General features: G+C 51.3%; 4 protein-coding genes across 14 annotated transcripts in view; 2 read left to right on the top strand and 2 right to left on the bottom strand.

The window, feature by feature from the left end:
• The first annotated feature begins 215 nt into the window (after positions 1-215).
• Positions 216-2474, top strand: LOC4815381 (transcription factor grauzone). Its single transcript, XM_001354825.4, has 5 exons — positions 216-433; positions 487-916; positions 984-1446; positions 1524-1736; positions 1846-2474. Exons 1-5 carry the CDS (start codon positions 311-313, stop codon positions 2384-2386), a joined length of 1770 nt encoding a protein of 589 aa, XP_001354861.3. The 5' UTR covers positions 216-310; the 3' UTR covers positions 2387-2474.
• A 1724-nt stretch (positions 2475-4198) lies between these two features.
• Positions 4199-7824, top strand: PPP4R2r (Protein phosphatase 4 regulatory subunit 2-related protein). Of its 4 annotated transcripts, none has more exons than XM_033383632.1 (4): positions 4199-4389; positions 5068-5303; positions 5385-5573; positions 5628-7824. In XM_033383632.1, the coding sequence occupies exons 2-4, from the start codon at positions 5087-5089 to the stop codon at positions 7166-7168; spliced, it is 1947 nt and encodes a 648-aa protein (XP_033239523.1). In that variant the 5' UTR covers positions 4199-4389; positions 5068-5086; the 3' UTR covers positions 7169-7824. The 4 variants fall into 4 exon arrangements, with proteins under 4 accessions (XP_033239523.1, XP_033239525.1, XP_002134163.4 ...); XM_033383634.1 differs by having other exon boundaries at positions 4199-4411; XM_002134127.4 differs by having other exon boundaries at positions 4203-4389; positions 5643-7824.
• Positions 7825-8295: 471 nt separating this feature from the next.
• Positions 8296-11365, bottom strand: LOC4814953 (leucine-rich repeat-containing protein 58). The gene is made up of 3 exons (XM_001354826.3): positions 10525-11365; positions 9194-9410; positions 8296-9114 (listed from the first exon to the last, which is right to left on the bottom strand). The coding sequence occupies exons 1-3, from the start codon at positions 11037-11039 to the stop codon at positions 8728-8730; spliced, it is 1119 nt and encodes a 372-aa protein (XP_001354862.1). The 5' UTR covers positions 11040-11365; the 3' UTR covers positions 8296-8727.
• Positions 11366-14944: 3579 nt separating this feature from the next.
• Positions 14945-25492, bottom strand: part of spri (Src homology 2 domain-containing protein sprint) — a 112626-nt gene continuing 102078 nt past the window's right edge. For 7 of the 8 annotated variants that reach the window (XM_015186254.2, XM_033385526.1, XM_033385527.1 and 4 more), the window contains 5 exons: positions 22543-24097; positions 21464-22474; positions 21144-21401; positions 15731-16557; positions 14945-15657 (listed from right to left, as the gene is read on the bottom strand). In XM_015186254.2, coding sequence (XP_015041740.2) covers positions 15328-15657; positions 15731-16557; positions 21144-21401; positions 21464-22474; positions 22543-24097 — 3981 coding nt within the window. In that variant the 3' untranslated portion in view covers positions 14945-15327. Of the gene's footprint in view, positions 15658-15730; positions 16558-16686; positions 18965-21143; positions 21402-21463; positions 22475-22542; positions 24098-25492 lie in introns of those variants that run through there. The other variant, XM_015186256.2, reaches the window with a different exon arrangement.

The following is a 25492-nucleotide window of genomic DNA, read 5'->3' as shown; positions in this document are numbered from 1 at the left end:
ATAGCTATCGATCTGCACGGTGAGAAATATTTCGTCTATCCACGTGAATTTCCTGAGTTTTTAACATTTAATGTATGATTTTGCTTGATTAATTAAATTGTTGGGATGCATTGCATCTACAAAATGGATAATGATATTCTAAAAATATACCGAACTAGCGTTGCCGGACCACCATTACTGGGCTGCCCACCCACAATTAAAGTTGAAAGTCCACCCATCTCTAATTTCAAATTACATCGCTAATTATGTTGTTTACAGCAGCAGCAGCAGCAAAAAAGTGCATTTAACTTGTTGTATTTTCCCAGCAAAGATGATTTGCAGACTATGCCTGCGCACCATAAATCCCAGCAATGCCGTATTCCTGTTCGAAACGAACGAGACGTTGGCGGAAACTACTCTGGTCAAGATGATTGCCAAATTCCTGCAGTTGGAGGCAAGTGGGCGGCGAGTAAAACCATATTTTCCTGACTGCTGGCCCTATTTCAGATCACGCCCGATGACAGTATCTCGACGAGTGTCTGCACCGAGTGCTGTGAGCATCTGGAGGATTTCAATACCTTCTGGCAGCTGGTGGAACAGAAGCAGGGCACCCTCAAAAAGGAGTTCCTCACCGTCGACGTGGACTGTGTGGCGATGAAGTGGACGGGCGAGATAGATGTGGACGTCAACATTGACGAGCTGCCGCTGGTGGCAGTCGAAATGGACGAGAAGCCCCTCGATATGCACAACCTCAGCCTGCTGGGCAGTGTTCTGGATGTGAATGTGGACAGTGTCGAGGTGCCACAGGCGCCGCCTGGCGATATCAAAATACAGCCGACTGATTACTTGTCCGAGGAAGACGGGCATCCTTCTCATATCGAGGCGACGGACAGCGAGTTCGAATGCGAACCGGTCCCCGAAGAAAACACCTCGGATGGTAAGTCCATAAGCTTACCGGATACCCATCTGAATCCCCCGCATTTGAAGCGGTTCCACTTTTGCAGATGAGCCGCTGGTCAAGCTGCAGGACAAGCTGAAGCCAAAGCGCAGGTCCCACCCCCGCACCACAAAGACACGGGAAGACACCTGCTCTCTCGGAGCTCAGGAGCTGAATTATCTCCTTGGGCGTGGTGATGGCGAGGGCAGCAAAGGGCGTCGCAGAAAGGCGCCTGGCCAGCGCATACCTACGGAAGTGCAGGAGAGCGAGCTGCAGGCAGCGCTCGAGCGCAAGCCCAAGGGCTGCTCGCGGGCACAGCTGGCCAAGCGGTACGAGGAAGTCATTGCCAGCTACATGAATGCCGACTGCGACCTGTGCGAGTTCAGCGCCAAGTATCTGTCCGAGCTGAAGGTGCACTTCCTGGAGGCCCACCAGCGCGAGTTTTACATCAAGTGCTGCAATAAGGTTTTCACACGCGCTTCCAAGCTGATGGACCACATACGCAAGCACGTCAATCCCAAGCTCTTCACGTGAGTAAAGCCCGCGGGGCGTGTGCGTATTGTTGGTGTACCTCCTTCCATGTCTCTTTTTGGGTGCTGCCCAACAGCTGCTCCATCTGCCAGAAGACTCTCAATTCTCAGGACTATCTGGCCACCCACATCGAGACGGTGCACAACAAGGTGGAGAAACTCGACAAGGTGCTGCAGTTCCCCTGCTCCAAGTGCGAGCGCACCTTCAGCAGTGAGCGACGCCTGGCCAACCATCTCGCGAAGCACGACACGGCGACGCTGGAGCACATCTGCCACATATGCCATAAAAAGTATGCTCGAGACAGACAGACTCTCGGGAGTGAGACTGAGAGTGAGATAGGGAGCATCACGCATTCTAACCCCCGTTGTGTCCTTCTCTTTCGCTTTGGTGCCGCACAGCTTTGCCAATGTCCATCGGCTGCGCCGGCACATCCAGTCCATACACGAGGATCTGCACCGACATGTGTGCGACATCTGCGGCAAAAAGTTCAAGTTCAAGCCTTCATTCGAGCGGCATCTGCGCGAGCATCAGGGCGTAGTTGCACCGGCCATGCAATGCCCCGTCTGCGGGGTTTGGCTGAAGAACGAGCACAGTCTGCGGCTGCACCGCTTCACCCACGACAGCACCAACACGGCCTGTCCCCATTGCTCGAAGACATGTAACTCGAGAACAGCGCTACGCGCTCACATCAAGTATGCCCACAAGCTGACGACCAGCTTCCAGTGCACATACTGCGAGAAGACCTTCAAGCAGCAGCGCAACCTGGACGAGCATCTGGCCATCCACACGGGCCTCCAGCTGTACAACTGTCCGCACTGCCCCAAGGAGTGCCGCTCTCGGTCCAACATGTACGTGCACATCAAGCAGCGTCATGCAGAGGAGTGGCTCACCGCCAAGATGGCCCGCTCCCACAATCCGCAGTTCAAGCCGCACGCCTAATGCCCAAGCCTAGCTTCTATCTTAGACTAGTTAGTCCACTAAATTATGCACTAAATACACGACACAAAGTAGCAGTATTAGCAGTCTATAAGACATTGTATTTCCTTCGTCCTTGGGACGCGTCACCGTCCAGCACCAGCATCATCTAATTGGAGCTGTAAAGCTGGCCTGCCTTGAGGGTATTTGGTCGTTGCCAAGGAGATGCAAATAGGGATGGGGCTTCATGTACTATAATATGAACCACTGGATCGTCCGGGATTCAATTAGGAATTAGGTATCTCAAAGATAATACTGGTAGGACGGCGAGTCACTTTAACTGGTTCCGCCCCTGCTTCAGTCCTTACCAAAACCATGCTTTTATTCCTGACAAAGTCTTGAAAATAAATCTCGGGAATAAAGCAGATCCGTATACGGAATTGACTTCTCTTCTCCGTTAATGTGATGGTTGGCTAGGCACTAGGAGATCGCTCTCTCCCTCTCTGTACCTGACATTTTGGTCTAGGTCTTCTCTGCCTCTCTCTTTTCTGCAGCAGAGTGAGCAAATTCAAACTCCATGTCCATATGATCATCCACTTTCTTTCCACTTTATCAACTGGATTTCTACCTATGTATGTATATTCGTTGACCCTTTTGAGCCGATGAGCACTCTCAATGCTCAAATGATGAATTGGCATATAAGTATTTATGGTACAATCTTGATACAAATCCACGTTCTGGCTGCTCAATATTTAGATCAGCTAACATTTTGTTTTTTAATTGTTTCTGCAGTCAGATTTTACCGCAAAATTAATAATTTAATTGAATCAGTTCTATTAGTGTTTCTCCCCACGATCGTTTTACAGAGAACGTCTACTCTGCATCAGATGGCACCACTGGCATCTGATTGCCTATCGATACTTGTTGCATCGACACTACATTGACTGTATTTTATTTAATTTATGGCTGGAAAGAATACGCTGTGTTTGATAGTCGCATTGATTTGGGGAATAAATATACATATATTAGAAGGTATTGATATTTTTACCGTTGGCAAAATTCAATTTGTATGGGCCAGACTCATGTCCCGAGGAATATGGTTTCCAATCCTTGAAGGAGAAATATTAACCCATTGTAAACCAAGGGTATTTTAATATCCCACCAAAAAACATTAAATTTAATAATTTTAGCGCAGTTCAGGTGATACAAATCGTGTGTTTTTTTTTTAAATTCTGGGATTTTCTTATTTTCTTGCCACCATATGTCTAGAGCACACACCTCGTAAGTTTTATACTTTTCATAGTATTTTCCAATATATTTTAAGACGCGTTATGGACTTACCCTCTTGACCAATGCACCAATGTAGAAACCGTATAGAAATGCCATTTATAGCCATGTCCCAGGCCACATCGAATACTAATTTGTGATCAGCATCGAGTGCCACCAAATCGTTTTGGTGATCGTTTGCCACCAAAATCTCAATTTGTTCAAAAATGTCGGAGAAAAGGCTTGTCAGGCAGGTGTCGCTTTGGGTAATTACATTAAGATGTAGTTTATATGTAGCAAATGTTAGCTTGCGAGTAGTTACCATGTTAGGAAATTTTAGTGAAAATGGTTGTTGATTTGACATTATTTTATAAACAATTCCAGAAAAGATGGTTCTCAAGATTAACCACTTTTATATAAAATTGATTAGATTATCGGGCAAAACTGTTTGTTCAGGGCTGAGAGTGCTAGCTAGCAAGTAATGTTCAGCCGAATATCAAAAACGAGGAATATGAAGCAACTTGGATACAAATAATATGTCAATATATTTACGGTATATTTCGAAATTTGAGACGTAGTTTCGGTATATTTGTGAGCGTCAGAACCGTATACAGATCGATAAATCCGCGGGTCACACTGATCCCAACCTAACTTTTTCATTTGGGATCCCTACACCCCCCCATCACCAAGGATTCAGCAAGAGCAAGATTGTGATAGAAAGAAAGCAGCAGCAGCAACAGCAGCCCAGCCAAGCAGTGCAGGTGAGAATAGCGAATGCACTTTGTGAGTTTCGGGGGGAGTGAAACAAATATTCTAGCGCTGCAGCCGATAAGTGGTAGGTTTGCCGGCAGTACAGAAGCGCAGATGCCAAAAACAATCCCTGCAACAAGCGGCAAATGAGGAAAAAAAGCGAAGGCAGCTGCCAGTGCAATGCACACACTCGTTCGTATTCAGACGACAGGGTTTGCCGATTTTTTTGCTGCATATATGTGCATGTATCTGCATGTGTTTACTTGTGTGTGTCTAAGTGTGTGCGGTGTGTGTGAGTGCAGCAGCATAACTTGTTTGTATACGAAGTGTCCTCCACCAAGAATCTGCTCTCAATGCTGCCGAGTGAGATGCAGATGCTCTGAGGGGAGAGTCGGTCGGGTCTCTTCTGCCACCGGTCGGTCGAGCTGGCTGGCACTCTACTCTTGTTGCTGCCACAGCCGGTGCCGCCACCATTGTGGCAGCCGCTGATTCGGCGCATACCTACACACCAGCGTCCGATTCGCAAAAACCCCGACTCCACTCCATTCGACCCGACTCGACAGCGACAGCGACTCCAGTCGAATCGGTTTTCGGTGTCGGATTTTTGTGTGTCTACCTCAATGCGAGGAAAATTTTCCAGCCGGCCGGTTTTTCATCTGCAGTTTTGTCGAACTCACAAATTATTGCAGTTCCCCCTTCAATAATTTGATGGCCACTATGGAGAACAGCGAGGAGATTCTACAAATCCTAGAGCGTTTCACCCGCCTCAAGCAGAAGGAGATACCCAAGGAGCTGGAGGACTATCTGCAGTATGTGGCCAAGACTGGGGACACCCTCTTCAAGTGGTCCAGCCTCAAGTATCTGTTCCGCGAAAAGCTGCTCAGCGTGATCAAGCACTTCAATGAGGACTCACCCCGGCTGGAAGGTAACGAGGTTCCATAGCCAGTGGTCAGTTTCACACAACCCATAACCCATGTCCCGTGTGTTGTTGTTCCCCCACACACAGAGATACCAAACTATCCGAATGTGGACCCCTTCAATTACGAGACCATGAAATCGTCGCTTCTGGAGCGGCTCGACCTGTTCAATGCGGCTCCCTTTACCGTGCAACGACTCTGCGAGCTGCTCATCGATCCTCGGAAGCAGTACTCGCGCATCGACAAGTTCATGCGGGCCCTGGAGAAGAACATACTGGGTAAGTGCTATGCCGAGATCAGGTTGGGATCTTCCGTCCACCTCTTACTCCTAGTCCTTGAACTTGCAGTGGTCAGCACCATTGATCCGGGTCGTAAACGCACGGAAAGCGAGAACGGCGACTCCCTGGACTCTGTGGTGAATGGTGACCTCTCCCTGGAGGTCAACATCGATATTGAAATGGAGAACGAGGCGGCGGCGGCTCACTTCAACAACGGCAAGGCCGGTGGTGAGGGCTCCAGTAGCGGCGGTGGGGGTGGTGCCGCCAAGGCCAGTTGCCCACGCTCGGACGGGGGTTCCATCCAGCCCAAGGCGAAGAAGGCCAAGCTGGAGTACGAGGGAGATGATGCCGATGCAGCCGCTGAAGATGAGGATGAGGCCGCCGAGTCCGAGCAGGCCACCAAAGCCAAGTCCGAGGACGCTGAGGATGATGCTGACGAGGATGATGAGAAGAACGACGAGGATGAGACTGATGCCGATGCACCCCAGGAGGCAGCCGAGATCGAAGAGCCCGACGAGGATGATGAGGATGATGTGAAGACTGCCAAGCAGGCTCTCAACGGCAGCAAGCAAAAGCAGGAGCAGGAGCAGGACGACGATGAGGAAGCATCCCCCGAGAGTGATCCCACTGGTGGTCCAGATGAAGACGACGAGGATGAGGCCGGCCTATCTCCTGAGGCAGCCGTCAAAGAAACTGCCGATGAGAAGGAGGAGGAGGATGCCGAGGCCGATGATGCTGCCGATCCGCAGCCGGAGAAGATCATTGAGAAGCAGGAGATCGAAAAGGCCGAGAAAACAGGCAAGAAAGTCGAGCCAAAGACCAAGCCCGCTGCCGATGAAGGCGATGGCCTCGCTGAGGGGAAAAAGGGTGAAGCCAAGGCCAAGACCGAAAATGATAAGGACGCAGACAAAGAGTCGACATCCACATCTACTCCCGCTAAAAAGGAAAAGAAGGAAGGACAGCCGAAAACGGCCTCCACACCGGATCCCAAACAATCATCGGCAAAGAAGGCATCACCAGCTGGTAAGCCCGGCCAAGCCAATGATGCCGAGGGCACCGCCGACGTCAAGGAGCGGAATACTGAAAAGACTGAGACCGAACCGGCCGTTGGCAAGAAGCAGCCGCCGCCACCGGCATCGGCCGCTGCCGAACCATCATCGGAGTCCATCGATAATAAGAAAAAGGCCGACAAGACTGTCGAGAAAGCTTCTGAAGCTGACAAAGAGCCCGTCGAGCCCGTTGAGTCAACTGATCCAGCTGAGGGCGATGCCGATGCCGATGACGATGAGGCCGCACCGAAATCTCTCTCGTCAGCCATAGCTGACGATGAGCCCGCACCAACACCGCCAGAAGTCACCAAGGAGGCAGCCACCGCTGCCACACCACCAGCACTCGCGTTGAACGATCAGCCGATGGAGGACACTCCGGCCGATGAGGAAATAGCCGCAGCCTCTGTGGCCGACGGGGAGGAGGTGGTGATGTCCGAGGAGGCTGCATCCGCTGGCGGCGAAATGGTAACTGAAGAGGCAGCCGTCAAGGATGATATGGCCGCCATGGAGGTGGATGACACCAGCCAGGAGGTGATGGACCAGTAAACCATGCCAATTCCAAGCGACTAATAACTACATACAACCGTACTAATCCATATACATACATAACTAGCATTATAAGACAAAACCTAACCCACAACCCCAAACCACATCTAGATCCTACATCTACTCGTACATCTGCATCTAAAAAACACTCTGCCACTCCTCAGTCGCTCAAATAGTATGTCTCTATCCTCCAATTAGTCATAAGAGTAAAGTGAAGGGCCACAGTAGTATGCCCAAAACAACACTAGACGCCGATGAGCATTCCATCCCAACCGTCGATTCATCATGTATCGTATTTCCTCCCATGTGTAACAGAACTCTTGACTCCCGGCTCACAGAATCTGTCGTCATCGTCGTATTTATATGTACTTTTAATGTATACTTTTTAGTCCAATACACCGCGATATGCGTAGCTATCCGATATTCCGAAGGATACCATACCATGCCCTTTCTCTCAACCCTCTCCCTTACGTGTGTGTGTGTCCTGTGCCCTGTGTCCTGTGTCCTATGTCCCGTGGGCAGAGTTTCCCCTGTGTCCCGTGTCCTTTGTTTTCCTTTTAGACTCTGGTAATCCAGAGGTTGTAGGAGCATTTCATGGCACGAGCCGTGGAAGTTGTGAGCGATTTGAACACGAAATAAAATATCTATACAGAATATATCGAAACTGTTGTTTCTTGTTTTACTCCATTACAGGAACTATTCGTATCCCAGGCAGAGGGGATGCCGGAGGACACGCTACATTTAGAGCGGTAAAGCATCGTTCAGCACGAAATGAAATCCATCACCGATTTCTACGTTCTGTAAACCATGTAAACTATCTTCTGCTCTGCAGTGGGGTATAAGATCTGCCAGATCTTGGGTATAAATTCTATGCAGCCATTCCCGATCTTCTTTGGTATACAGATGTGCTGGATCATCAGGTTCGACACTGTATCTTTTGGACCTGAAATGGCATGGGATGAGGTGTCTTCCAAGAGATGATCCTTCCGTCGTTGATACTGTATACGAGCTACAGCTTTGGGTTCCAGTTCTCCCCTTTTTAGGGCAAATGAGCCCTTGGGTATAGATTCTGCATTCTGGAAACCCTCGCTGATATTCTGCTCTGATGAGCGAAATGAAAGGCATTCTTTCGATTCTTTGGTATTGGATTGTTAATAGTAGTCTGGTGGGAATAGGCAATAGGGAAGGGGAGGGGCTGGGGGATATAGCAACAAGCAAACAACAAACAAACGTGCAAGCAAAGAACAACAACAAAGCGAACGGTACGACTCGATAATCATTTAGAAAATTAGATCAAATTTGTCTTGATAGCGTGATAAAGCCAATGGATGCCGGTGAGCCAGTGGGACGGGCCGGGCCCGGTGGCCGCCAAACTCCACAGCCGGTGCCGTGCCAGAGCTGGTGGCACGAGCCGCGGCCTTACAACGAATGGATCTCCGTCTCCGATATCGATCTCCGGTCGATGCTAGCCACCGACGGCGCTCCGATGGCACTCCTGCTGCCAGCCAGGGCCAGGTCCAGGCCAGAGGCCAGGCGGGCGGGCGGGCCGGACGCTCGGCCTAGCCCAGCAGCACCTTGCGCATCATGAACCCGCTATTGGCGCTGCTCGCTGCACTGGTGCTCGCACTGGATCCGCGCGCCGGCTCCTCATGCTCGATGCACTTCGAGGAGCAGAGGTACTGCAGCAGCGGAACGCGGTACTTGCCGCAAAAGTCCACGAACTTGATGTGCTCCACGCGATTGTCGAAGAAGACGCCCTTGCAGTTGGGGTTCACGCAGCAGTTGGCGCTGTTGAGGTACTCGGCCAGGGTCCGGGGAATGTCGTAGGGTCCGGGCCGCTGGCCACTAGCCTTCACAATGCGGCCAGCCAGCTCCAGCAGAGTTGGGGGCTTCAATGCCATGTCCTGGACGAAGCGCACCACCAGCGGATTGTCGCGCAGGCTCAACTGTTTAGGGGATGGAGAGGAAAACAAAGGAGAGCCATGGTTAGAGGACAGATATTGCGGGGAATACGGGGAAACCTACCTCCGTTAGGTTCTTCAGGGCCACAATGTCCTTGGGCAAGTGGCGCAGCCGGTTCTTGTGCAGCAGCAGCGACTTGAGGTTCTTCAGCCGGGCAATGCTCATCGGCAGGTTCTCGACGAGATTGTCGCACAGGACTAGGGCCTGCAAGAGGCTGAGGGACCCAACGGCATCCGGTACCTCGCTGATGAGATTGCCGCCCAACGACAGCACATGCAGGCTGCGGCGAGGAAGGGGGAAAATTAGTTCATGGAAATTGGGTATTCAGAGACATCCCTATTCGCAACTATTCCTCTAAAGCGGTATCATCTTTCAGAGCTTTCTTTGGTTTCAAACAAAGGAAAAACCACCAGGTGCTTTGAAACCTCGCCTTCTGTTTTTGTCAGTGTAAACAAAAGTCAATCTGTCCCCTAACGTATCGATTTCAACACTGCTTAAAGCAAGACAGTGAGACAGCGACAGAGACAGAGACAGAAAGACTGATTAAGAGAGAGCAAGAGATTGCATAGTGTATTTGTAAAAGGTGAGGCACACACCGTCTACCATCTCCGCTTCAGACAAAGACAGAACTGCCTCAAATTCAAATAAATACACCCTTTGGCATGGGCATGGCAGAAAGATCTTTGGACTATTTCTTCTATGGTTCAACCACAGACCTCCAACCATACTATGACTCCCTCGCTATAGAATCTCCTGTTGCGTCACGCGCCATACAGCATTGCTCTTCTTCACGTACGTTCCCTGAGTGGAGTGGCATGTTCATAGGCAGGGTCCGTGTCCGAGTCCCGGAGCCCCCGCCGTAACCATCCGACTTTGCGAATTCCGCCACAAAGTCCGGGTAATCTGATAACTAATTCCAATTTCGATTTTTTAATTTGTTTTCCATTGATATTCGGAATTTTTTTTTGCCTGCTTTTGTTTATTATTATTGTATTAATATACGGGGTACCGTATATTTATGGTTCGACCAAATCGTTTTAGGTCCGAGTCGAGTACGTGTTTTCGATAGATTTGGCTTTTACGATGCCACCAACCACCCGACTAGTCCACTCCTCCACTCCACTCACAAGTGCTTTGGGGCTCTCAGGGTGTTTGTTATCAGTTCTCATACGAAACACACCGACGGGCCTGATACTAGTTGTTTGGACTTTTTCCCCTCTCTCTTTCCTATACGAACGGACGGACGGACGGACCGGACAGACCAGACCAGACCAGACGCCTGGCAACAGTGGCGTCTCACTGTCGCTATTGCTGTCGCCCTCAACCTCCCCCTTGCGTATGGCTTCAGTTGGGGCGTGGTCTATGATTGACATTGAGAATTTGCATTTATTTACCTTTGCATCTTCCAAATGTCCTTCGAGATGCCCGTGATCTTGTTGCCGCCCACATACAGATACTTGAGGTGGCGCAGCTCGGTGACCTGCTCGGGGAAGTGGGTCAGCTGGTTGCCGCTCAGGTTCAGCTCCTTGAGGGTGCTGTGGCCGTGTCCACCGCCAGCCTGCTTGGCCAGCAGCGACTTGGGCAGCGAGCAGTTGGTCAGCAGATTGTTCTTGGCGATCAGGGTGACCAGCGGCAGCTGGCAGACGGCGTCCGGCAGCTGGGTGATCGCATTGGAGCTGAGATCCAGCACCTTGAGGTTGGCGAACTGCTGCAGCACCCGGGGCAGGCCCACCAGTCGATTGTGGTTGAGTAGCATGGTCTCGATGTCGCCGCTGGACTTCAGCAGGGCCTTGTGCGGCGATGTCAGGTGATCCTCGAGCGTGGCCAGGTCGAGACTCATGCGGCCAAAATCGATGGTCTTTTGCTCTCGCGAGTCCGTGTCCGAGCTGTCCGACGTGTACACCTCCATGGCTGTGCTGGGCTTGGGCCTCCTTCTGTGCGTTCTGCGCGTTCTGTGCGGATTACTTGGAAAGAGTCGAGTGCGGCTAGTCGGCGCGATCGCGTTGCTTTTTGTTTACGGATCTCAAAGGGAACTGATCGGCGATGCTGTTCTACGGCGCAGATCAACGGAAGCTGACGATGATGATGATCTTTTCCAACGGAGACAGAGAGAAGCACACACAAAACAAATAAGAAGAAAAACAATCAAGAATATAACGACAGCGTCGCGATGTGTGAACGTGGATGCTCTGAGCTAACGTGACGCTCGCTCGCTCGCCCCAACCCAAATGAAATGCCAGCTGCCGTCGCTTGGAGCTGATCTTGGAGCTGTCCATCCAAAATTCGGTCGGCCCCGATCTCTCTATTGCCGCGTTCGCTCTCTCTCTACCTCTACCTCCACCTATCTCTGTGGTTCGTTTGCTCTCTGGCACTTTTGGCCAGCTCTCTCGCTCTCTTCGGTTCTTGTCTGGGTGCGCACGAGGCGTATGCGTAATAGCCCCATCTCCAGTCCAGGGGCAAAGGCAAGATCGCGATCATGAGCACGGGTCTGGGTCTGGGCCTGGGCCTGGGACTGGGCCAAAGGTAGGATGGTTCCGTGGGTGGGTCAAACAGTTTTCAGTCCTGCCAATCGATCGTGGCCTTATCGGATCGATTCAGAGTTCTTTGTTCGAGTGCGGATCACAGAAAACTGTTCTGGGAATGTGCTATCTGTCAGTTGCATTCATTGGAATTGCATTCTCCTTGGGGCTCTAAAGGGGAAACCCATTAAAGATTTATTATCAGATGAAGAAATTCCTAGAATAAGAGATGACTCCTCGACTCGACCAGCCGGGTACTTCGCAAACTTCACAAACGACTGCCTCAAGTGTTATATCATTCGACCACAGGCATCGGAACTCGTCCCAATGTTTTATGACACACTGATGCCCGCCCACCTGGCCCTCGATTGGGAGTGGGTTTCTCCTTGTTGGGGGGAGGTGGGGGCTGGGCTGGGGAAAGTTATCAAACGGCCCACTTGATCCGTGCAATAATCAATATATACTTACTCTCGACAATCGTTTGTTTTCGCTGTTTACTGTTTGCCTGTTGTTCGGTCGCTCGCTCTCCGCCTGACGTGCTGTACTTAGGATCGTTTAATCAAAACATCGCCCCACAGTCCCCGCCCTGTGCCTACCTATCAACTATCCCAGCCAGCCGCCATCCCCTCCCCGTCTCTAGTCTCTAGTTCGGGCCACTTGTGCTTGTGGCGCCCCTTTGGCCGGATCCCCCTGTCCGCTAGTCCGTCGCCAGGGGCCCGGGCAACTGGGGCCGCACGGCGTGCAAATAATTGTTTATTATCGCGTCATTGCAACATTTCTATAGCCGTCTCTGTGCTGGGACGAGCTGATAAGAGGCCAGCACTTGAGTATCAAAATCAGAGAGAGAGCCACAGCGATCACGGCTCGGGCGATAAACGCTGTCTCCAGACTGGGTTCTGGTATACCTACTCGCACCTATCTATTTATAATTAAACCAATAAGTAATTTATGGATGGCTCAAACTCCAGTTTGCAGCAATTTACAACTGCCAGAACGATAGCGAATCGAAGCAATGGAATCGACTGCCCAAACATAACAAAGGACACGATCTGAACTTTGGGTCTGCACCCAAGACGTTGGATGCTGCTCCGGCACGGTGCTCGGGTATCATTTTTTGCACACGTTGCGAAATATTTTGGATCTAGTCTCTCTGTCTGTCAGTCGATCGTCGTGTGCGTGTTTGTGTGTGGTCCTTATCGCCCCGAATTCGCATTGGCATCAAAACAAAGCGGATTCAGCACTGATACTGATACTAGTTGATTAACTGGCGACATTTGATTTAGCTATTTCAGATTTCTGGGAGAGTAACACATGCAGGCTCGCACATGAATGGGCAAACACAGAAAAGGAGAGCCGAGCATTAAATACTGGCGACAATAAATCCGCATACACGGGGTTTATGCACGACCCCTAGGCAGTACGAACAATCTATATGTAATAATTAATGCTAATCTATCATCATCAATTATCGTTATCTGTCGCGCCGTCTGTTCGATTTCGTGTCGACTGTTATTCGACTTGTGTGCGGGGCTGGGGCTACGGCTGGGGCTGGGGCTGGGGCCACTCAAGTCCACAGATGGTGGCTAGCGTCTCACTTAAGTACCAACTGGTGGGCCGGCGATAGCCTTTGCCTTCTGTGATCCCCACCAAAGTCCCGCAAAAAAACAAAGCCAAATCTGCTTGAATCCTCACCATATTTAGACGGAGCCGTTTCAGATTGCGATAAGTCTAGCCAATTTAATTATAGAGTCCCCGAAGAGAGTACTCGAGGAGTACAGCTAAATAACATTTTCGATCTGGATAAGCGGTACTTCGGATAGTACTGATACGTACGTACGAGTAGGCCATATGTACGGAACGGTCCGGATCGTTTGATGCAGATCCCCAACTAATTATCATTGATATGGCAGATCAACATGAGTCAAAATGTTTCTCAAAGATGCCAACGAGTCTGAAATATCATAAATGAAAAAATCGCAAGCAACAAAAAGTAAAAGTGCTATAATACTTAATAGAGTATGTGGTGAGGATTATTTATTTTAAAAGATGAAAAGATGGATGTGCAAGTATCTGACAAATACGAAACTACCTTCATTCAATAGATAGATAGGACATTTTTTCAGAGATAGGAATTGTGTGTCCCAGGCAAGAAGTAAATCTTTCTTGAAGACGTCAAACAAATGGCAAAAACTATCTCACGGACTATAAATATTCAGAAAAAGGTGTATCTGTAATTTATTCATGGCGAAATTTCTGGATTTTATATTTGGTTGTACTTTTTTTTATTTTTTTTTTTTACTTTCGGATGAGATATGTACAGATATGTAGGATTTGTTATTCTAGGCGGCAGATCACAAATCGTGGTAGTAGAGTAATTTTATTGGTTTTCAGCCTAAGGGTATGCACCACTTTTGGGAAGTTACGGTGTCTATAATAGAATGGCTATATTCTAACCATACACAATATACTAGTAGATCACATATTCACATTTACGAGTATATACTGTATGGTTGGTGATAGAATCTTCTTCACAGCGGACAAGACTTTCCCTTTTACATCCGAATCCCACTAATCAATTGCGTCCGCCCAAAAGCTTGCCACAAAAGTTTGTTGGCTTCCGCCTCGCTGCCTACTTTTGGGCCTACCCAAGAGAGCGACTTCAGCGCCAGCCCAAAAGTATGCTTTGGCTTTTATTCCAGTTAAAATATCTAAATGCGAAATAATTTTTGGTTATTTTTATTGATTTTTGTTTTGTTTGTTCGCTATTTTTGGATTACATGTCACATATTTTACAAAGTATACAAAAAAAAATAGTCCTTTATATAGAGGGGATTGTGAGCATAGATGTTTTTAGTTGTACATAACTATTAAAATGTATTGGTTAATATGTCGATATATGTATGTATGTAATGTATGTATTTTATTTTTAAGTTCTTCCTTACATGAAAAAAAGACTCAAGAAACCCACTAAATGCCTTTCGTGTATAGTCTGATGGTCCGATGTGCATGCCAAGATTGATTGGATTGGATTGGATTGATTGTTGCTGTGATTGTGATTGTAATTGTAATTGAACTCTGCTTTTGGTCTCCAGGATGCGCCTCCCCACATGCCAGTGGCAGTGACATGTAAGTGAGGGGTAGGGGTGTGATTATTTTATTTACCGATATGATACGGTCGATTATAGAGTATAGATTCGTTCAGATGACTTTTATCCCATTCGGTTTTTTTTGTGCAGTTCGGATCTCTACTCGCTAAGTGTTTATATATCGTATATTTTCTCGTATATAATATATATATATATATTCATGTATATGTTTTATTCGTATTTTTCATAGATATATGTTTATTTATTAGCAAAAAAAAAAGAAACGGATTGGTACAGGGATGGGTTGCCGGGTCTCGGATCCCGGATCCCGGGATGAGGAGGTTTATGATGATAAAAAAAACGACGCTTAACTCAATACTGTTGTTTAGTACACATTAAATGTTAACTAATTAATTAGCGTTAATTAGCTTTACTTACAGGCTACTAAGTATATTTTAATGTAATAATAATAAATTATTAATCAAATATGCTTGGTTAGTGAGCAAGATGGGGCAGGGCAGGGCAGGGCAGGGCAGGGCAGGAAAGGATACTGATTCACGTTCAGATTCACATTCAGATTCTGATGCTGGATTCAATGTCCTGCCGGCTGTGTGGTGGGCCAGGCGATCTTGGCATCGATCCGCTTGTAGGCGAGCATACAGTGCTTGCCCTTGGCCGCCAGGCGGGCATCCTGCGGGCACTCGGCGTCGCTGAGGAGCGTCTCCTCGCCGTCGACCAGCTTGAAGAGGGCATAATCCTGCGGATTGGTGATCCGTGCCTTATGGGCAATAATCCGGCACACCTCGCGCGTGGTCGTGTGCGGTCGCACGGGCAGTGTTCGGGTCTGCAGCGAGCCGTTGCATTCATCCGGAATGATCACCCGCAGCACGCTGGAGCAGGCGGGCAGGCAGCTGGAGCGCCACTGTGTGGAGGGAGAAAAAGTAGAGAAGAGATTAGCTTCAAGCTACTCAAAATGAAGGGAGGTGTGTACTTACGTCTAGGGATCCGCTGCCGCTCTCGCCCTCGGAGGCCATGAACGTCTTAAGCACCTGCACGGCGCTGCAGAGGGCGGTGAGGTAGTAGCCCGGCTCCCCATTGAGCAGCGTCGGCTGGAGCAGGCCCCACATGAACTCGGCCTCAATCTCGGCCCCAACAAAGCCGCACTTGGCCACCACATAGACGAGCACGGGCAGGAAGTCGTCGGCACCCAGCTGCTGGCCGCGGGGACAGCCCGTGGCATCGAACACCGTCGATATGACGCACAGGAAGAGCTCCAGCTTGTCCAGCGGCAGCTCCGCCTCCTGCAGGCGCAGCAGCAGGTTCGCAATCAGTCGCAGGGCTGTCTGCGAGGGCGGGGTGACCGTGGGCCGGATGCCAAAGTCGGCCGCCTCACGCTCGCAGGCATAGCGCACGTTCTGGACCAGCAGCTGAATGTCCTCGCTGCGCGTATAGTAGTCCACGAAGATCCCGTAGAGATGCTCGCGCAGCGGCAGCACCACCAGCTGGTGCATCACCGTCTCCAGCATGGCGTCCAGGTTGAGGAACTCGTCGGCCTTCAGTCGGCCGCGGGCCGACTCCAGCTCGGCATGGAATTTGCCCTCGCCGTGCTTCACGAGATAGTTCTTCATGCCGCTCATGAACTGTCGCATGTTGCGCATCACCACCTGGGGCGCCGCCTCGCGGGACTCCTTCGTGCAGCTGATGAAGTTCTCGATGTTGCGGGCGAAGGTGGAGCTGGGGTCCTGGGCCAGCTGGAGCGTGTACGCGCGCAGGGAGTCGCCGGGGCCGCTGCTCTGAATGTTCATCTTGTTGCGGGGGTGACCTGCAAGAAAGCAATTACAAGGATTAGGATTTGGCATTAGTTCGCCTCGCCCCTCGCCCCTCGCCCCTTGCCCATCGTCCATCCCTGAACCCAATCTTAATCCTCCCTTCACTGGAATCCCTGTCTTACCAACGATTAGCTCACACAGTAGCCGGAGCAGGCGGCGCAGGAGATAGCAGCAGCCACGTTTCCGGCAATAGTCCTCGTCGGCGCACTCGCAGCCCCGGCGATAGCGCCGATAGAGACGACGGCTCTGGCCCTGGAGGGCCAAGCCCCAGGCGCGGAACTCCACGATGTGCGTTATGTTGAGCAGAATATTGCCCCGCTCGTCCAGGTGGAAGAACTGCTTGATGTCGTAGTGATCGCAGGTGTTGAGCTCTCCAGGATGACAGCTGTCCGTGTCCCTGTGGAGCTCTTGGGTGCTGGTTACGGTGGGCGGCTCCGCCGTGGGATTGGGGCATTTGCCGATGGCCCCCATTATGGAGCCAGCGAGTGCCTCAGTCTTCAGTTGTGTGCGATTGATGCGGCAGTCTTTGAGCACCTGTTGCGGACAGGTGGCCGTCGTGGTGGCCGGCCCATGGGGCGCCAGGGAGCCGCTGCTGCTGAGGGACAGGCTGCTGCTGGCATATTTCGACTTTTTACAGAGCACGGAACTCGGGGACGCCTGCTCCTGTCCCATGCCCTGGCTGGGCAGTGCAATCCCCGTCTGAATGTTGTCGACAAAGAGCAGCTCCAGGAACTTGCGCTTGCGTCTGCGCTTTGCTGGCTTTTCCTTTATTTCTATGGAGTCCAAGCCAGAGCCAGGCAGATCTGATTGCGACTGTGACTGTGACTGTGGCTGAGTTCTCTGCTGCAGCAGCTCCTCCTCAAAGTCCGCGGAAAAGTAATTTCCCTGCGGCGGATGCTCGATGATCTCCCACTCGGCCATGATGCTGAGGAACATGGCCTCCTCCTTGTAGTGTCGCACATGGTCCGGATCGTGAAAGAACTCCTCCGGTTCCAGTCGCTCGATGCGGTGTTCATCCAAGCTGCTCAGCGATTTCGACATGTCTGGTTTACCATCCTTGTCCTTGTCCTTATCCTTATCTGTATCCTTATCCTTATCCTGATCCCGATCTGATTCCGATTGGCTCCCGGTCTGTGCACGCGACGATCTTCTGAACCAGCTCATGATGGATTCTCAAGCGATTTTTGCCAGCTAATACGAATTGGCGGAAACGCAGGTTTCTCATCGGCACACGCGAATGCAGATGCAGATGCGGATGCGGATCGATTGGCGATTGTGTTCCAACTTGGCCTCTGTCTATCGATAACGGGCGGCGTGCTCCTCTGTACCGCTTTCTCCTGGATTCGCTGTCGTTTTTGCTTCTCAATTTTCAATCTCTGTGTTCTGTGTTCTCCGTTCTCTGCTGTTGCTGCTGCTCTAAACGCGGCCAATGCAAAACTAATTCTGAACTTCATTTGCATTAGTTTATAAGACCGCAACGACGTCGACTGCGGCGGCAGCGGCATTGGCAGCGACCGCGACTGCGACAGCGGAACGGCGCCGTCACGGGCTGCACTGCCCGCGGGTCTACCGAACAAAAGATAGCGAAAGGCCAGCCTCCTACAGCCCGCTCGCTCAGCCCATATCCATTCTGTATACTCGCAATGCACGCGGCTAATTTCTTGTAATCTCCTTTGCAGGTAGAAATTATGCAAGATCTGGTCCTTTTCCGGGAATTTCCGGTTGCTTGCCAGCCCCCTTTTGTAGGTACAGTTGCGCAAGCTATCGCCGCACGGCCTCTGATTCGTCGCCGAGGATGCCATGACTCAAGTGGAAATCGGGGGCAGGCCCCAGCCCCAGTATGAGCCATCGACCGGGGTGAATCCCAGTCCCAAGTCGCCCGAAAACCCACTACAATCGAAGCCAAAACAATCATTCTGACACGTGTTCAGCCAGGGACTGCAGGTAGTGATATTTTTGCCCATTCCGAGTACCTGTGCCGCTTTTGCCAGTCAATGATTGAGCCATTTCAGGGTGTCGGGTAGATCTCAACAGGTTAGTAGCTGTCGGCCACTTTTGTCTGGCTTATCAGGGCCCCTACTTTGCATAGACACGCTGGCTGGCCCGCTAGGAGTCGATTATGTTCCGATGCAGTTCGATTCTGTTGTAATGGAACGCTTGAATTGCATCAGCGTTTTAGGACTTGTGTCTGATGCGCAATTCGGAAAGACCTTTAAATTTGAAATGGAGGTTTATAGGTTAGGGTTGAGGGTACAGCCCCAGATGGAAGGCATTCCATGGTCTTCCTGCTGGAGAGGGAGAGACCTTGGTGGGATCAGTGAACCCCCTGGATTTATTTTTTAGTAGATTTTACTAAAGATTTACATATCTTATCACAGCGTTCCCACCTTTGTTAGCCCAATTCGCGGCTATAGGCTTTTACAATGCCCAAAACCAAACAAATGGCACTACAAACGCCAGCAGAACGCCAGCAGAACGCCAGCAGAACGGCAGCAGAACAGCGACCGCGACTGCGACTGCGACTCTGTTGCCCTTTTTAGCACGTGTGAATTGGGGTGGACCGCATAGAGTGAGTTTTAAGATGAGACCATAACCATAACCAGAACCAGAACTATAACCAGAAATAGATTTCGCGCGGCCGTCTGTTTGCATTTCATCAGTTTGGATGCCTTTGTTGTCTGGACGATGGTTTGTTTTGTTGCTGTTTGCCATACAGTGACCCAAAAATAGATGCCACTTCCACATTACACACGTGTACACACCAGCCAGGCATGCGTGTGTGCACTACATACACAAACTATATCAATTACGCATCCCATTCAGACAGAACTTCACTCAATGTTCGGCGCGGTAAAAATCGCGCACGCTGATAAAAACGAACGAAGGCGGCATCGGTTTACATTCCAAAGTGCGAGACGCGGGCAGAACTGCAGCGGCGCAGCGCCGCGCTGCTCTCGGACTCACTCTCTTTCGCTCTCTCTCTCTCTACATACGAAAACTTATCAAATTTTGTTTGGTTTCTGCTAGAGCGGGCGGGCTAACTGCGACGCAGAAATAGTCACTGCGGACATCGCTGGACATCGGCATCGGCATCGGGATCGGAATTGGGTTCGGCCTCAAAGTCGTTGCGCGGCAGATAAGTTTCGGCAAGGCTTTGTAGTCTGCTGCTACTGATGCTGCTGCCGCTTCTGCTGCTGTTGCTGCTGCTGCTGCTGCTGCATTGTGATAAGCAGCGATGTCGTCGCTGGATTCCAGTTGGAACCGGCGGCGGCAGGCGATGGACAGAGCGGAGGGCAGAAAAAAGAGTTGACGATGCGGGTCCATACTGTACTGTACTGCACTGTACCATCGGCAAAGCGGTCAGGGCTCACGTGCCGCGACAATACGATACTCAGCCGAGTACTGATCTGCAGATGCGAGTTATCGATGAAATATCGAGGGAGAGAACCCCCCTCAACTGATATTCATCTTCTGAAGTCATCCTAGTCATCGGTGCGTCAAAGAGTACGCATTCATTTGTTGTTTGTTTTTGTTTTCCGCTGTTCCGCTGCTCCGCGAGTGTTCCCCGTGCACTCAATCGATCCAATCGATGACGATGACGATGCCAGCAGCGGTTATAATCAGCGGGCTCGTGCTTTTGTTTAGTCAACTTCTCAAATTGTCCATGGTGGCCATGGATGGACGTTCCGTTCTGTTCTGTTCTGTTTTGTTTTGTATGGAAAGGAGCGTATGATGCAACAATAACAACTGATTGCAATTGAGCGTGATCTTACTATTGTCAGCGTAGAGTGTAGTCATCATCATCATCATCGTTATACTAAATGCTGTAAACTCGTATATATACTATGTACATTACGCACACGAGACGACGATGAATGCGAGACGAAGGTGCGTGGATGGTCCGGTCCGATAAGAGCTGAATCGAGGAGTATTTCAATCTGAATTGACACACATTTGCTTTGAGATTGTCTCCTTGATGTGGAATGGTGGAATTTCCAGAACCATCACATATTCAGATTAAGATCTTTGTAGATCATCAAGCATCATGAAAGGTAGATTTTAATATGAAATGAGCCAAATATCAACTGGTAATATAGAAGGGATCTAACGATATGGTTCCATGACCCAATCTCATTTCATAAACTTTGGATTCAATTCTAGTTGGTGTTCAGAAGGTGCCCACCCAAAAGACCTATCGAATCTGGAACCGAAGACGCTGAGAAAAGGAATTACGTGTCGCTCAGTTTGTGGCAGTGAAAGTTCCGCTCGTAATCGGCCATTGTGACTGTGTATTTTGTTATTAGATTCTGGGAACCGATTCGACGCTGGGGCCAGCTGATTCTTTGATAAGCAGATTGTTGAATTTAGACAGATTTCATTTCGTCCCAGGATGCGCAGGATCTCAGGGCTGTGATTGGTAAAGGTCCGAGTCTGAGTCTGAGTCAGCTTCAGCTTCAGCTGGCTGTATCCTTGGGTGATCCGTGGTCCGTAGTCCATGATTCTCCGGCAGCGTTTCCGACTCGCCCTTGGAAACCCCCCACGCTTCCCATTGCGCTTGATACCCTCAGCAAATACTCACATAATACTTCACGATCCCGATCCCGCATGCTCGGATTCCTCAGAATGGTGGCCACTTTGGGTCGACTGGTGGCCTTGCCGCTGCAATTGTTGTGGTTGTGGTGTCCAGCACCGTTCCTGTTGGCCTTGAGCGTGTCCTGGTTGCAGCTGCTGGTGCTGCCGTCTTTGGTGCTGCTGAGTTCCTCGACAATGGTATCGTCCTCGGACAGGGCGGGCCTGCACTTGGACAGATGAATGGTGTCCGAATTGAGGGTGGTGTCTGTGGAGGCAGAAGATGGGGAGATTAGATGGGGCCTTAGATACACCTGGGGAGCCACTCACCGTCATGGGGAAGGAACGAGTCCCACTGGGACGAGTCCCAGGGCTCTGAGAATATGGTGCCATCGTCGGACTGGGCCGAATCAATGCCACCGAACATCGAGTTCTGGCAGAAGACATTGTCGTACGAGGAGAGGCGACAGCCGCCGTTCTGGCTCTGGAATGACTTCTGGCTGCCGCTGCCCTCCTTCTCCTGGCCCTGGACCAGCGGCTGTAGTGGAGCTGTAGCGGTAGCGTTAGCGGCCATCGTCTGCGGTGGCGTCGAACAGCGCACTAGCTCCGGCAGATTGAGGTCCGGCAGTCGCTTGGCAATGATCTGGTGGACCGTCATTGGCGGCCTCTTCTTGCCCTGGCCCCCATCCCTTTCGCGTCCCAGCGAGTTCTCCTTCTCCTGCCACTCGTGCACAGAGGCGTCGTATGCCTCTCCTGCCGTGTCCTGCTTGGCCATAAACTCCCAGCTGCTGTCCAGCTGCCAGTGATCGATGCGGTTGCGTGGCCGCTTTGTCGTTGGCTGCTGCTGCTGCGGCTTCTGCTTCAGCTCGTCCAGGCTGCCGGCCAGCTTCTCCAGGTCGCTGGGCAGCAGCAGGGCGGCCGTCGTGCCGCCCAGCCCTCCCTTGAGCGGCTCCGAGTGTCGCTGGTTGGCGTGCATCACCTGGCTGCGATGCTGGCGCCGCAGTATGGCCGTGGCCGCACTGGTCACGCCCGCCTGTCGCAGTGCATCCGCCGGCTCCGCGTAGAAGGGACTGCCCTGCTTGCTGCGCGATCCCGGCGTCTGTGCCGCTGTCGGGGTCGTGTCTCCGCCATCGTCCGCCGGCTCGGTCAGGGACTGCGTCATGGCTGGCGGCAACGCTGCCTGGCCGCCGGCTAGGCTCAGATTTGTCAAGAGCAGGCCGGCCCGAGAGCGTGGCGGCGCATCGCCCGAAAACTGCAACAGCTGCTGGCTGCTGTCCTTGGCGATGGTCTCCTCCTCGCACGGCGTCAGATGCGGCAGTGTTTGGGCTGTGGGTGTGCTGGCTAAGGATAGATAGAAAGAGGGAGATAGTTAGAGAGAGAGAGAGATCGGAGAGACGGGCGCCACTTACGTGTCTCGGCCAGCAGATCGGGTCGACGGTTCATCACCCCTGGGTGGTCCTGGGGCGTTGGCTTGAAGCTGGTCAAGAGACTGGCCCTGTCGCTGGGATCGTGCGACCACACATCCTCGTAGTCGCTGATCTTGTCGCTGAGGGCGCTGGCGCAGTACTGCAGCGGGGGGCTCTCGAGTATGTCCGACTCCTTGTAGTGCTGTGACTCCTTGCCGGCCCGTGATTTGCGCGACTTGCCACCGCCACCGCCACCGCCGCCGCCGCTGCTGCTGCTGTTGGGCGTCTGCGGCGAGAGGATCTTCCTGTGGCTGGAGTCGCGGCTCGAGTGCAGCTGCCAGCGGCTGTCGTTGGTGGAGGAGGAGCCCTGCGAGGACAGCGTGTCCTTGCACTCGCCCTCGGGCGACAGGCGCTTGGAGAACGTCTGGAAGGTGGCGGCCTGGCCATTGAGCAAAGCGTTGAAGGGGTTACTGGAGGCGGGCGTAGTCACCTCCACAAACTTGCCCCCGGTGCTGCCTCCAATGCCTCCAATGCCACCGATGCCACCCCCTCCTACGCTGCCGCCATTGCCGCTGTCCATCGAGAAGGTCACGGTGGTGGTCACCGTGAAGTTACTGTTCCCATTGCTCAGCTGATCCGGCGAGTGGGGCTTGGACCAGCGCAGCGGTGGCGCCGGCGGCTTGAGATTCAATGTGTTCGGCGGCTTCGGACGCTGCGGACGCACCTGATCGACTGTCCCGACTGTCCCTGCTCCTCCCGTCTCGATGGGCAGCACCTTGAAGGTGCTCATCTGCTGCTGGCCGACGGCTGCCGCCGGCCCGGCCAGGGGGCTGGAGACAAGCGTTGGCGGCGGCACGCCTGGCGGCAGATACCCCCCGGCTGGCCCCTGGCCCTCCACGGGCGACATGGTCAGAATGACCGAGTCCACGGAGTTGGGGCTCAGCAGCTGCATGTGCTGGCCCCCGCTGGTGGTGAACGAGCTCATGCTGGAGTTTGTCGTGTCCGACGGAGTGCCCGCCTGGCTGAAGAACCCCAGGCTGCCGTTTCCGTTTCCGTTGCCATTGGCGTTTCCGTTCCCGTTGCCGGTCGCACCGTTTGCCGGGGGCTTTGGGGCTGCATCGCTGAAGAAGGTGGCCGTGCCCAGGCCGCTCGTCTCGGTGAGGGAGAGCGGCGACTTGGCGTCCAGCAGCATCATCAGCAGGTCCTGGGGCGTTGCCCTCGCGGGACCCACCGGCGTGGGTGGACCCAGGACGGCGGGACTGCTGGCATAGCTCCAGAACTCCTGGCCGAGCAGGGCCAGCGAGGAGAGCTTCTTGCGATTGTTGGCCTCCCGCAGCACCCGCGGCAGCATCAGCTGGACGGGCAGCTCGTCGCAGCACTGGGCGTAGTGGGCGATCAGTGCCGGTATCGACGCGAACGTGAACCGCGAGCTCTCCAGGCTGAGGACGTTGTCGTGCGACTGGATCAGATAGTGCTCGATGTAGGGGCCCGTGTCCTGGGGCAGGCGCACCGACACGGCCATCGTGTTCGGCTGACTGGAGCCGCGCACAATGAACGTCTGCGAAGTGGACGAAAAAGTACAGAATGAAAGTGAGTAATATCCAGAGAATTATTCAACAGTTAAGAGAGTCTTTTGCGTTAAATGTTGCGTTCACAATTCGCCCATAAATTCCCACTTATGGATGATAAATCTACCCTCCCTGTGCCCCTGTGTGCCACCACCCCCTGTTGGCATTCCATTGCATGCAACAATGACTTCCTCTTCGTCTGCATTCCCTGCTTCATTCTCTCCGCGCCACTTCGTGTTGGAAAAACTTTGCAGACGCTGCGACAAATCGCGAAGTTGGCGCTGGCCTGTGGCAAGGGATGCCCGGCCAAGGGATGGTATCTTGAGCATCGAGAGACCTGGTCAAGTGTGGCCAGGACCGTCCCGTCCCGCCCTGCCCCGCCCCGCCCTGCTGCTAATCGTCTGTGAAAACTTTTCATAATGAGAATTGTACTTAAAGTCACGCACAAAGACCCACGAATGGCCATTCCCGAATCCAAAATCGCCCCCAATTCGCCCTAGGACTGATTTTAATTCAAGCCACAAAATGTTATCCCTACAAAGATTCGTCGATTCAATTTTAATAAAAGTTAGCCAGAAACGAAGACGATTTGCCAGCTCTACAATGTCTTAAGATGGTTTCCAAATGTTATCCTTCTGTTCCATCGGGACTATTCCACCTTAAGATGGTTTGTTGCAATACGATATTTATAAGTAGGCAGTTAATATCTTTAATCAGTGATTTCATTGCTTCCTTATATCTATACATCCTATGAAACCTTTTAAGTACGTTCTGAACTTATTGAATTATATGTAAAAGAACTGTTTGTTTCCCTAGATATTCCTTCGTTCGAAATTGTAGATTTTTCCAGGCATTTCCAAGTTATTTATATGTATTTCTTATAAGCCAATCCGCTTACCCTTATGTACCCCTTTTAAGGGTCGTATAACTCCCTTTTTCATACCTTATCCCCTGAACTATCCCTTAAGCTAATAGCATGTAATATTTACCATCACTTAATCTTAACAAACTTTTAATTTCTCTTCTTTAATGCTATTCCTGCTTATCAGATGAGTGTTAATTAATAAATAAATATTACATTCCAACTTCGAAGTCGAAGCGAACCTCAAGGGGAATTCGTAGAATATATCATTGCAGTCTTCTTTATATAGAAAACTTCGTTCTATGGAAGTTTGTAATAGAGGAAGCTCGAGTCTTTTGAATTTACGTTTTTTGGGATTCTGTGAGGCATTGAATCACTTCTAAGGATGGCTTTGTGTTTGTAGGAATACAAAACCAAAGTTTCCAATGGACTGCAGGCTTTCTACTGCTGATGCTACCCGCCAGTTCCTGTGGCACTATTTTCAGCTGTGAGCTGGTCGAATGATCGCCTTAGAGCATGTTCG

Source organism: Drosophila pseudoobscura, chromosome X, assembly GCF_009870125.1.
Source record: "Drosophila pseudoobscura strain MV-25-SWS-2005 chromosome X, UCI_Dpse_MV25, whole genome shotgun sequence".
NCBI classification, from domain to species: domain Eukaryota; kingdom Metazoa; phylum Arthropoda; class Insecta; order Diptera; family Drosophilidae; genus Drosophila; species Drosophila pseudoobscura.
Note: the sequence above shows the minus strand (reverse complement) of the source record. Positions and strands in the feature narration are given on the sequence as shown.